This window comes from Hemicordylus capensis, chromosome 2 (genome assembly GCF_027244095.1).
Source record: "Hemicordylus capensis ecotype Gifberg chromosome 2, rHemCap1.1.pri, whole genome shotgun sequence".
NCBI classification, from domain to species: Eukaryota; Metazoa; Chordata; class Lepidosauria; order Squamata; family Cordylidae; genus Hemicordylus; species Hemicordylus capensis.
In genome coordinates, this window is record NC_069658.1 from 231726253 (window position 1) to 231739647 (window position 13395).

The window sequence follows — 13395 nt, forward strand, 5'->3', positions numbered from 1 at the left end:
GGCTCACCTCGCAGGTATGCGCGGGCAGCATGTGGGACCACGTGAGCTGCGTGGCCCCAAAGGCAGGCTGGTGTGATTGGCTCCCGCAGGGGAGTTGGGAGGGGGGCACAGAAGTGCACATTGTGAGAGAGGATGGGGAACACTTGCTACACTCTGGTGCGCAAGCACAGTGGCGGCAGCTCTTGGACCCAGGCGACCTTCCGAGTGCAGTCCGGTGCACCATTGCCTCACCCACCCTGAACAGTGCCTCATCTCCCCAGCGAGGAAAATGAGGCATCTACCACTACAACGCCCCACACCCTCCGCCATCTCAGAATCACCCCCTTTCTTTTAATGCCAGGTCTCCACCGCTCTTCTTCACATTTTCTTTCACCATTAAAAAAAACCCCATTCCCAGCACCTGCCATGTAACGAATTTAACGAGTTTTGGAGGAGCTGCACGGGTTTCATTAGGTCCACCTCACAAAGTGCACATCTAAGAGCAGGATCCAGATCAAGTCAGGTGATCATGACCAAGCAGCATTGACACAAATGAGAGATGACTAAATTAATTCCAGTGGGTGGTCGTGACTAACGTTGTCTGGATCCTGCCCTGCGACTACACAACTCCTGCTAAAACTCCACCTCCATCATGAGAGGGTTAAACTGTAGATTTCCGGCTCTACTGAGCTTGCCCTGCTCTCCTCTCCTCACCTCCTTTTTGCTTTGCTTGACATCCAGCCTGATGAAGCATTTTGGGGGATTCAAAAGCTTGCTTGTGTGTTGTTTTCATTGCCCCCATGTAGCTTTTGAATTTTTCTAATGGCCCAACATCCCCTCTCCATTGAGTAATCACAAGCACCTCCACCCCCACCCCACACATACTGAAGACATACTGGAGACAAATTTGTTCACCCAGGCTTTTAGATTCAGGGGTTCTCAACCTTGGGTATCCAGACATTGGTGGACTTCTACTCCCATAATCCCCAGCCATAATGGCCAAATGCCATTGTGGTTGGGGGTTATGGGAGTTTAACTGAGGGACCCAAGGTTGAGAACCCCTAATATTCCATGTTTGCAAAAGATTCCAAATTTAATTATTTTAATGCTTATATTATTTTCATTCTAAACTGCCCAGAGATGCAAGTTTTGGGCAGTATAGAAGTCTGATAGATAGATAGATAGATAGATAGATAGATAGATAGATAGATAGATAGATTTGAAACCCCTTTACTAACTGCCGGTCCGGGAAACTGCGCATGAAGAATGTAGCGGTCCTTGAAACTCTGCACGAAGAATTTAGCGGTCCTTGACTCCAAAAAGGTTGAGAAACACTGGTCTACACACCACAGAACCACATCTGGAGAGAAACCATATAAATCTCTGAGCATGGAAAGAGCTTCACTCGAAGCACAATCCTCATTTCACATCAAAGAACCCACCCTAGAGAGAAACCATATAAGTGATCCAAATGTGGAAAGAGCTTCAGTGTGAGTTCACACCTCGAACGTGTGAGTTTGGCCTCGAACGTGTGCACGTATGCACATTCTCACGTGTTTTAAAATGTCCACTCAATTAATATTAGATCCCACTCAGGTTGAATCTAGAAGGTCCCTCTCTGAATGCGTGTGTGCACACACTGCCTTGATACTGCTGCCCAAAACAAAACTCATTCTGCATACAGATGAAACAAATGGGGGAGAACACTGCTTGCTTCACATCAAAGGACACACTCTGGTGATTCACAATGTCCAAGGTGAAAAAAAGAGACACTAGTCTCCTATGGTAAAAATAGGAAAGACTCTGTTGAGATCAGAAAAATGTTTATATTAATTTTCACACAAGCTTTTGTGGGAAGTATTTGACAAATTAGGGGCCTTGGTTATAAAATGTTATGCTTGACTGTGCAGTTCAACCCCAATGCTGGAGATTTTATACAGCTTCCTTCTCTTTAATGTGGCACCTGGTTATAGCTTTATTCACTGACCTTCACCCTGAGATGTAGTTGGAGTTTTTCAAAACATGTCTTACCAGGGGTGTTGGTAGGTCCTTGAAAGATCAGTGGCCTTTGTTCACAGTCCCTGGTCAGTCTACATTTCCCTCCCTAATCATAAATATTTATTATGCTTTTTGAAATCATCAAGTAATAACAATAAGCAACAATTTTTAACATTTTATTTTTATACCCACTCTTCCTCCATAGACACAATGATAATAGCAAACACTAACAGTGAGAATTATAATTATTACAATAAGAAATTTATGCTACATGCTTTCCTGTTCAGGCTGTCAATATTCAGCATATGGATGCCAGCGTTGAAAACCTGATCTTTTGGCATTTGGTGTTGGTTCCACGATTGTACATGTTCGCTTGTATGCCCCACTGTGCTCCGTGGGGTTTCCTCCCAGGTGAGTATAGGGATTTAGACTCAGTGAAGAAGTGAAATTTTTGTGGCCACAAGCTGAGACATTCTGTTGTAAGCCAGCTTATGCCCCCACCCCATATGCTTTTTTGTAAATGGGCAATTGTACAGAAAGTCCCAATGTAACTGTTAACAACTCTACTGTAACTTCTATTACTAAGTCAATTTTCTAATACACCCTCTTAGCAGCTCCAATTTATTGCAAAAAAGTTAGCATTTTGCCTTCCTGGCTGTACTTTACAAAAGAATTAGACTCTTCAGATGTGCTTTGAAAAAAGTATTACTACTCCAGAAGCATAGTTTGGGGCAAATAAGCATTTGACCATTTTAATGTTTTAAAACACTGATAGTGACTACATAGGGTACAGTTACAAGGTGGGCTTTAAAGAGACAGTTGGGTACAACTGCATATTTATCTCCACTTCCCGCCCTCCAGACACACAGACCATGATCCTCCATCAAGTCCTGACTGCGGTACATACATGGTATAATGCCACTTTGCAAGACAATCGGATGTTGGAATCAAATCTACCCAAAGTAGACTCTAAACAAAAGAGGCACATCCGAAATGAGGATTTGATGTCACATTTTCAACAGGGGTTCAAAATGAAATGGTACACTTGTTAGGAGCAGGCTGGCCAGGCCCCTCCCAACTCGTAGTCAAACAGAGACTACTCTTCTGTTGCTTTTGAAGACCTATCCAGGTGGCAGTATATCAGGCCATCAATCATCTTTATTTCGATCACCATCCAGCTTCGTCCAAATACAGCAAAGTCACAATAAAAGCATGATGCAGGTGTGGACATCTACATATTATCTCGCCTTGAATCACTGGAGTGTTTTGGGGGCAGGGCGGGGGGGAGGGGAGGACTCTAGGGAAGGGAACGCTTGTGTTATCAATTACCCAACACTTAAGGTCATTTCCCCAGAAAATAACAATTCTAGAGCAACCAGTCTGAAAAGGGGACTGCCCCAGGCATTTGAGCACGGGGCAGGATTCTCGTCCCTCCCCACCAAGTAAGACTTAACCAGTGCAGTTCACACACGTTTGGATAACCAGTGGGACACTGTTATTCCCGGATACAATCTCTACAGAAGGGACAGGGAGGGGAGAATTGGGGGTGGAGTAGCACTGCATATTACAGAAGGGGTAGAATCTAATAAACTAGAAAACCTAGGAGGACCAGGATCCTCCACAGAATCATTATGGGTAACAATATGAGGACTCCAACACTGGAGTTGGAGAAGCAAATCAGAGAGGTGTCAAAAAGACACAAAGCTGTAATAATGGGTGACTTCAATCACCCACACATAGACTGGGTAAATTCACATTCAGGTAATGACAAAGAATCCACATTTCTAGACATAACAAATGACTGTGCCTAAGCACAACAGATGGTTGCAAACCAAGCAACAAGAAGGCAGCCTTGGAATTAATCCGGAGTGGTGCCCAGGAGGACCTGGTGCAAGATGTCAAGAGTTACAGAACTATTGGGGAACAGTGACCATAGTGTAATCCAATTCAGGTTATATGCGAGGGGAGTCTTGCCAAGAAAGTCCAACATGGATACGTTGGACTTCAGAAGAAGAAACTTCTCAAAAATGAGGGAACTGGTAAAAAGAAAGCTGAAAGGGAAAGTCGGAAGGGTCAAATCATTCCAGAAAGCATGGAACTTATTCAAAACCACAAGAATAGAAGCTCAGTTGGAATGTATACCAAAAGGGAGGAAAGGTACCATCAAGTTCAGGAAGATTCCAGCATGGCTAATAAGCAGAATAAGGGAAGCTACTGTGGTGTTTTTGGTGAATCCATGCATTGATCCAGGCCAGCTTTTGAATGGTGCTTTAGTAGTGGGGAAATGCTTGACTAGCAAGCAGAACGTTGCTGGTTTGAATCCCCGCTGGTACTATATTGGGCAGCAGCGATATAGGAAGATTCTGAAAGGCATCCTCTTACACTGCGCAGGAGGAGGCAATGGTAAACCCCTCCTGTATACTACCAAAGAAAACCACAGGGCTCTGTGGGCACCACGAGTCAAAATCGACTTGACAGTACACTTTATTATTCTTTATTAGTTACTTCTGTTCCATTCCTGAAGTAGAGATGGGGCTTAAAAAAAACCCAGCCAGCAGCAAGAGCACTGAAGGCAGACTGCATTTGCTTCTATGTAAACAATACCTGTCTCATTACACCTTTAATATTCCTGAATCAACTCCACTGTCTTGTCATTGCAAGACATTGCATATCACAATTCTCTCCTCTGGATTCTACAGCAATGAAAAGGAAGCAGACTTCCTTCAGAAATGGAAGTCCTGCTGCCCAAATGAAGAAAACAACAAGGAACATGAACTCTAGCAAACGGAATGAATGCAAGGGATGCAAGAAGAGAGTTTGAAGAGCATGTAGCTAGACGTACAGTGAAAGGAAAGTAAAATGGCTTTGCTTATGCCAAGCAGCCTCTGTGTATAAAGTGAGAAAAGACTGAACTAGCACGCACGCATGTGTTTGCAGGCTAAGCATAAGCGAGTAGAACTGACACAGATAAGAATGTGGTTAGGGAATAGTTGGCCAGGGGGAGACTTAGTATACATAGTATCAAGAGGAATAACAAAATCTTCTTTCAATACTTATTTTATTTATTTTATTTATTCATTTGATTTCTATACCGCCCTTCCAAAAATAGCTCTGGGCGTTTTACACAGAGAAATAATAAATAAATATATCAGTGGCCCGAAAGCCAGCAATCACCCGTCCTCCTTCCGCGGTCCCACCGGCAGCCATTACGGCCCAATAGCTGTCCGCCCGCCCGCCCTCCATCACCGTCCCGGCCACACCGGCGGCCATTTCGGCCCAATCCCCGGTCCTCCTTTCACGGAACCCACAGGCGGCCATTTCACCCCAAGCACTGCCGATGGCCGCCCGCCCGCCCTCCCTCCCAACTGCCGAGCCCTCCTTACCCCGGCCATGTCCGTCGGGCGAAGAACTCCTTAATTTCAGAGGGAGAGAGGAGCTCGCAAGCAGAGCTCCTCTCTTTGCAACAGCTCTGCCCGAACTGACACTATGGCCGTAAAGGACGCAATAGGCGTCCTTTACACCCAAACCGCCAGTACGGGCAGAGGCTTTGCAAGAGAGAGGAGCTCTGCTTGCGAGCTCCTCTCTCCCTCTGAAATTAAGGAGTTCTTCGCCCGACGGACATGGCCCGGCGAAGGACACGGCACTTGGGAGGACGGGCGGGAGGGCAGTGGCGGCGGTGGCGTGGCAGGATTCACATGGCCCGATTTGGCCTGGGTGAAGGACTCGGCACATGGGTGGGAGGGAGAGAGGGCAGCTGAGCCGGCGGGAGCGGCAACATTCACATGGGCCGATCTGGCCCTTAATAATGGGGGGGGGGTGGTGTCGCCACTCTGGAGAGCCCAGAGCGAAGACTAACACTCAGAGTCCCTGGGTAGAGGACAGTGTTCCCAACCCAGAAACTCTCCACTTTTAGATTCACTGACTGCCTTCGTATAAGGTATAAACAGTTTTCTATCAACTCTCAGTGCACAGTGGGGCAGACTATGACTGTAAGCTGCACGCTTTAAAGAGACTTTTATAGCTTTTAATTTATCAAAGGAAAAAATTAGCACACTTTGTGACAGCCAGTGATGGAATTTACTCATTTGGACGGCATTGGTTTCCTGTCATTAAAACTACATCATGTCCTTTTCTATTAAACTTGAACTGGGGGCAGTAAGAAGTCACTAAAAGGAAATGAAGAGGTTTTTTGACACAGAGAGAGAGAAAGGGAGGGAGGGAGGGAGACAGGACAATAGAAAGATGTAAAGAAGGAAGGAGAGAAAATAGAGAGGAGGGAGGGAGGGATGGAAAGAAAGAAAGAGAGAAGGAAGGAAGGAGAAAGAAAAAGGAGAAAGGAGTGAGGGAGAAGGACAAAAGAAAGACGGAAGGGAGACAGAAGCAGCCAGACCCCAAGAGCGAGCCTGTTAAATGAAGAAAAGAGGAAAAGGAAAAGGAAACAGAAAGAAGGGAGTGAGAAGAGGTGGAAGAAAGGAAGGAAAGGAGAGAGAGGGAGAGAGAAGGAAGGGAGGAAAGAGGGAGAGAGAGAGAGAGAAAAAGAAGGAAAGGAGAGAGAGGGAGAGAGAAGGAAGGGAGGAAAGAGGGAGAGAGAGAGAGAGAGAGAAAAAGGAAAGGAGTGCGAGAGGGAGGGAAAAGGAAAGAATGGAGAGAGAGAGAGAGAGAGAGAAGAAGAAAGGAAGGAAAGAGGGAAAGAGAAAGAAAAAAGAAGTGAAGGAGAAGAGGGGGAAGAAAGGAAGGAAAGGAAAGAGGGAGAGAAAAGGAAGGGATGAATGAGAGAGAGAGAAAAAGAAAAGAAAAAGAAAGGAGGGCAAGAGAGAGGGAGAAGGAAGAAAGGGGGGGAATGGTACTAGCGCCCGTTATTTTAATGGGCTTAAAAATACTAGTCCTATATAATAAAAGGCTAAGTGAGTGTCCGTGGCTTTAGAATGTTGGCGTCTGCGTCCCTGTCTCCCTGGGCTGTTCTGGGCCTGTGCGAAGAGCAGGCCCAGAACAGACCGAGGGAGACACGACCGCCGACACCAGGTGGCCATGCTGGCCGGTTCTGTTGCTGTCGGCCGGCACTCTGGGAGGCGGGAGGGAAGAGGACACCGGAGCGGGCGGGCAGCAATCTGGCCACCGGGGACGGCACTCTGGGAGGTGGGAGGGAAGAGGAGACCGGGGCGGGCGGGCAGCAATCTGGCCGGCGGGGACAGCACTCTGGGCGGTGGGAATTCCCCTCCCGGGCTGAGGAGAAGCGGAGATGCCCACCACTGCGGCAGCGGGTGGCTCCCGGTTTGTTTAGGGGTTGGGAAAGGCGTCAAGAAGAGGAGGACGCGCAGGAGAAATGCAACCTGCCCAGCGCTCCTTCCGTCTCTTCTCGAGTCGCGGAGGAACTCTGCGCGGCCTCACGCGCCTCCCCGCTGGCCAACTCTGTTGCATAAGGAGCGGAAAGGCGGCGGATGCTCCGGCCCCCGGCGGCTCCTCCTCTCAGGCCACTGAGGCCGGCTGGTGCGTGAGGAATGCGGACTGGCGGCAGGCCAGCATAAGCCCGGAGCAGCCCTCGCCTCTCCCCGGCCGCAGCTGACCGCCTTCACCGCTTGCTGGCTGCGTTGGGTTCGGTCTGCTCCAAGCAGTTCCAAAAAGCCCTTATTAAGCAGGAGCTATTTAGTGTGGGCATGAGAAAGAACAAGCCTGCCCCGCAGCTGCAAGCTTAACTCGGGACCTTGAGCACTAATACTAATAGACGAAAGTGGTCCTGGCCAGGTGAAAAAAAGTGCACTGAGAAAGTGCAGATTAAAGTAAAAGGGCTTGAGGATGTCGGAAGAGCCCTGCTGGATCAGGCCCAAGAAAATGTAAACTGTAAACTGTTTGCCGCCCGGGAGGAGGAGCGGAGGGCCGGTAAGATAAAAATTTAAAAATGCAGGGGGGGGAAGGGCAAGAGGGAGGGGGGAGGGGGCAAGGGCCAGAGGGAGTGGGGCAGTGGGGAGGGGCAAGGGCCAGAGGGAGTGGGGCCGGGGGGAGGGGCAAGGGCCAGAGGGAGTGGGGCCGGGGGGAGGGGCAAGGGCCAGAGGGAGTGGGCCGGGGGGAGGGGCAAGAGGGAGTGGGGCAGGGGGGAGGGGCAAGAAGGAGTGGGGGAGGGGAAAGGGCAAGAGGGAGTGGGGCACTCTTGGCGGTGACGGCGGAACTCTCCCCTACTAGCGCCCGTTATTTTAACGGGCTTGAAAACACTAGTATATATATATATATTTGTGTGTATATATATATGTGTGTGTGTGTGTGTATATGTATATGTATGTATATATATATATATATATATATATATATATATATGAATGATAGCAGGCAGGGGTCTGCAAAAAGACTGGTCGTGAGGGAGGAAAGAGCCCCTTGAGGAGAAGGAGGCTGCCATTGTGTGAATTAAATGAGGAAACAAGATGAACAAAATCCGTTAACTCAGGCAGGGAGGGACGGAGGGAGACAAAAAACATCAAGGGAGGGGGAAGAAAGAGTGGAGAAGAGCAAGTGGAGGAGAGAGAAAGAGAAAAAGAAGGGAGGGGGAAGAGAGACAGAAGCAAGGGCAAGGGTGGGCCCGGGCCTGTCAGCGAGCTTGGTGGCGGCAGAGAAGAATGGCCCAGGCAACCACTGCTGCTGTTCCTGGTGGGAGGAGCAGGAGGAGGCTTAGGTGAGGGTGGGGAGGTCTCTGGGGATGGGGGGCTGCAGCTTGGCCAATAGGCAGCAGGGTGGGGGGGGTGGAAGCAACGGAGTGCAGCTCAGGTGTGGGTGAGAAGATCTCTGAGGTGAGGGGAGCTGTGGGGGTGGGGGGGCGAGCTGTGGGGGGGCGGAGGGTGAGTTGTGGGGGGCGGGGTGAGCTGTGGGTGGGCGAGCTGCGGGGGTGGGGGTGGGTGAGCTGCAGGCGGGGCAGGCGCCACAGGCTCACTGCACAGATGCTCTGCCCCGGGTCAGCTAGTATTTATTTGTTTATATTTATTAAATTTATAACCTGCCCAAACTTACGTCTCAGGGTGGCTAATAAATATCCTAACAATAATGTACACCTTGTAACTGTAGTTGGGATATGAGCAATGATTAATGTGCTTCATTGATTCTGTTGCATTAGAGAAAGATGGGGGAAGAACCTTTGGGGTGATGGAGGGGATGGTGTTCCTGCAGAGCAAACGGGCCTTCCTGTTCTGCCTTCTAAGCACCTTTAAACACTCTCTCTCCAGGGGGGCAAGGCATGAAGTGACTAGTCTGCTGAGGGGCCTTTTATTTTAGTCATTGATATATACTGCTTTTCAGGGAAATCTACCAAAGCTGATTTATGTATTTAACATATTTTTACACCGTCCCAAACTCGCGTCTCTGGGCGGTTTACAACAATTACATTTTCAAAAGTGAACAAAGACCCACACTAAAAGCAACGGAGATATTTTCCGTATGGAGCTCTTTGGGCTTTATCTCTTCCGTCCTCTGCTCAGACCCAGATAACTCTTGTTTATTCAGTGGTCTGCTGGCAGTTGCGGGAGGGGGTGGTCCTCCTGCGGGGCTGCCCAACTTCAGCCTGCCTGCTTCCTAGAGGAGCCGATCAGAAGGAGGAAGGCATAATAACAACCGAGGGGAAGCCGCTTCCTTTCCCCGCCTCTCCCTCCGCAACGTGCTCCGTCCGGGCTGCAGGAGTTTCATCCTCCGCGTTTCTCCCCCCGTGTGAGATCCGGTGAGTTGCATGCTCTGCGCGCGCACACACACCCCGCTAGCGCCCCTGATTCGCACCCCGGGATCGTGCAGGGGAGGCGAGAGAGAGAAAGCGGCGAAGTTGGGAGGGTGAGGACAGGCATGGCATGAGCGGGGTGGAAGGAGCAACACCTGTGGGGGACTCGCCTGTGTGTGTGAACCGCCTGGACGGGCGCCTGCCTGCCTCCCCCGCCAGCAGTAGATGTAAAGTCAGCCGCGTTTGTGCCGCCCCCTCCTAGCCTGCATGCATGCAAAAGGTCCCTCCCGCCGGCTTCTCTCCCCGGGATCTCCCAGTTAGGGTTGGATGATTCCTGCCAGTAACCTTGCAGAAGCTGCTGCGGGTCGAGACAACACTGAGCTAGATGGAGCAATGGTCTGACTCTGTGGTATGTGCTAGCTCCCTAGGTTCCTGGCGATCGTCCTTATTATCCACATGGCAGGCCGTGGGACTGGGTACTTGCCTGCCTCGTCCCACCCGGTGGCATCCTAGGATCATCGTGGCACATCTCCACCCCCGCTTCCTCCTTGCACGTTGAGCTGGGCCTTGTGATTCAGCCTGGGGTTGCATTTCCGCAGCCTGCAGGGTGGGAATGGGGTTGGGGCAAGCAGGCAAACCCAAGATGTCCATTGGGGCTCACTGGGCCCCAGCTATGCCAATGAAACACGTTGTGGTTGTGGCGTTGCCCGCTCCTCTGACTGAAACTCTTCCTGGAGATTGCGCCACGCTAGTCTTTGTCAGAAGATCAAGCCGCTGCCACCTCTAATAGAATTGCTTCCAAGAGTATCCCAAAAATGGTTGCCAAGACCTGGAGACTCCTAGCCAGTCCTGGAGTGGGATTGGGTGTAATTCTGGGAGCCAGCGTGGTGTAGTGGTTAGAGTGCTGGACTAGGACCAGGGAGACCCGAGTTCAAATCCCCATTCAGCCATGAGACTTGCTGGGTGACTCTGGGCCAGTCACTTCTCTCTCAGCCTAACCTACTTCACAGGGTTGTTGTGAGGAGAAACCTAAGTATGTAGTACACTGCTCTGGGCTCCTTGGAGGAAGAGCAGGATATAAATGTAAAATAAATGAATAAATAAATCCTAGCACAGCAGCCCTTCAGTCAGGGGTGTGGCTAGAGGAGAGGGGGCCGTGTTCTCCCCGGCAACCCCTCGGAAGCATAGGGGATAATGGAGAAAATAAGGAGGGTTGGAGTTGGGGGCGGGGGTCTCCGGAGGTGGGGCCCCGGGTTCTTTGAACCCATCGGCTCAGTTAGAGCTACAGTAGCTGTTACCAGTGTCTCCCTTGCGTTTCTTCATAAACTGTGAGCCCTCTTTGGGGTTCTTTCTCCTCCTCCTCCTCCAAACCGCCCAGAGACTCTTTAGTATGGGGCAGTATATAAATGTACTAAATAAATAAAATAAGTAATAAATCTATGTAAACCACTTTGAGAAGTTTTTGTGTGTGGAAAAGCAGTATAAGATAGTGTTAGTTGTAATGTGCCCCAGCTAACTGGGCAAAGAGGCACCTTTTAACGTGGTGATTCTCTTTATTTAGCAGGGGGAGAGTAACTGGCCCTATCCACCCCCAGCACAGCACCCCTCCAGTGAATGTTGCTGGAGTCTATCTTATGTTTCTTTTGAGATTGTGAGCTCTGGGGACAGGGATCCATCTCATTTATTTGTTATTTCTCTGTGTAAACCACCCTGAGCCATTTTTGGAAGTGTGGTATAGAAATTGAATGAATGAATGAATGAACAAACAAACAAAGAAACAAACATCCACTTGCAAAGCACCCCAGCTGAGGATGTGAAATGGCTGCTTCTTACAAATGGTGTCAGGCATTCAGGATGAGGAGGAGGAGTTGGAGAGGGATATGGGTGGTGCTCAAGGGTCTTCCCCCTCCCCCACCCTGTCGCCTTTTACAACCTGGGCTGCTGGGGTGTGTGTGTTGATAGCCGGGATTGTGTGATTGGGAAGAGGAGAAAGAGGGAAAGAGGAGAAAGGAGCCAGCGTGGTGTAGTGGTTAGAGTGCTGGACTAGGACCGGGGAGACCCGAGTTCAAATCCCCATTCAGCCATAAAACTAGCTGGGTGACTCTGGGCCAGTCACTTCTCTCTCAGCCTAACCTACTTCACAGGGTTGTTGTGAAAAGAGAAACTCAAGTATGTAGTATACTGCTCTGGGCTCCTTGGAGGAAGAGCGGGATATAAATGTGTTTAAAAAAAAAAAAAAGTGAGGCTCTCTCTCTCTCTCTCTCTCTCTCTCTCTGGAGTCCTTTCCTTCTTGCCCCAGCCGTGTGTGGCTATCTCTGCATGTGCCCAGAGCTGAGCAAGGCTCTCTTTGGCCCTTGCTGGACACTGCTTGAGAGCCCAGATCTGAAGTGGGAGAGAGAAAGTCTGTTGGCCCCAAAGCAGGAAACAGCCCTGATGCCAGCCAGGCCGGAAGCGGTGAGGAATTCTGGGAAAGGACCGCACAGAATGTTTTGAGGGAGGACAGCCTGAGCTCAGGTGTGCCGTGCCTGCACTTCAGGCATCTGAGGGCCCCTGGGAGGTTTGCAGCCAACTCTACAGCCTTTCCTATTAGTGGCTGAAGCCAAAGTGACAGACTGAGAATCAGATCTTGGACCTGGGGGTCCTGGAGCGGTGCCTGGATGTCCTGCCCCCAGGGACGAAGAGCTGGGTCAGGGAATGTAGGCCAGAGACCAGTTCCCAGGCAGTGGCCCTGGCACAAGACGTGCTTCTGAGCTAGGCGGAGGAGGAGAAGCAGGAAGAGCAGCAGGTGAGAGAGCGGTTCAATCTGAGAGTTGCAAGGAGCTGAAGAACGTGAGCTGGAAGCTCCTGGAAGAAGCCAGTAGTTTCCCAAGAAAGCAACTGAGGAGTTAATCCAGGAAATGACCCACCAACCCACCCCAAAGCCCTCCTCAGGCCTTATCCTGCAACCTGCACCATTCCCCTTCTCAGTGTTTCCTTCTTGAGACCTGCTTTTCTCTGTTTCAGATTCAAGGACTGTTGTCTTGTTAGAAGTGGCCCGATTCTCCTGAGGCAGAGAAGGCGCCCTTGGACCCCCTTGCCGGGTAAGCAGGAATGGGTTCTACTTCCACTTGGTCTCCCTTTCACTCCATCTGTGGTCCACTTTGATGTTCCCCTGAGTTCACTGGAGGAAGATGCTCATCTCCAGCCTCTCGCAAGGTTTTAAAAACTGTTCATTGCGTCAGTTTGCGCATTTCTACATCCCAGCCATTACTTCCAGAGATGGTGGACTGTTCTACTCAAATCAGATAGAATATTGTACTAAAATAAAAATCTTGTAAAAGATCAATAATCAGAAGAAAATAATAATCAACCTGTCTTCTGCAGGCTGGCATTTCTACCATCAGCTGCTCCCTCAGGATCAGAGTCACCCATGGGTGTGGGTGGGGGCAGGGACAACTGTTCCCACCAGCTCTCCCATAACCCGGCCCCAGTGGTTACTTTGAGGAAAGGCACTTTTCACATGCTCCCCACACAATGCCATTGTATGCCCCCCTCAATATTTTTTTCCTGGGGTCTGTGCTGGTTTTGTATAGTGCTCAAGGAAAGACTGAAAGCCGGAGGTTGTGCAGAGGGGAGGCGTTACTGGGGCAGACAACAGACAAGGCTGACCCACTGTGTGACCCCCTCGCTGCCACCACCACAAGGCTGAAGGATTTGGTCTGCCATCCTGATGAGGAGGAACCACTCACTCC

General features: G+C 49.9%; 1 protein-coding gene across 5 annotated transcripts in view; it reads left to right on the forward strand.

Moving 5' to 3' along the window:
* Positions 1-9483: 9483 nt before the first annotated feature.
* Positions 9484-13395, forward strand: part of LOC128344271 (zinc finger protein 850-like) — a 41482-nt gene continuing 37570 nt past the window's right edge. For 2 of the 5 annotated variants that reach the window (XM_053294058.1, XM_053294061.1), the window contains exons 1-2: positions 9718-10073; positions 12668-12744. Coding sequence is in view for 1 of the 5 variants with exons in the window: in XM_053294063.1 (XP_053150038.1) it covers positions 9680-9777; positions 12668-12744 (175 nt within the window). In the remaining 4 variants the exon portion in view is untranslated. The other 3 variants (XR_008315762.1, XM_053294063.1, XR_008315763.1) reach the window with 3 other exon arrangements.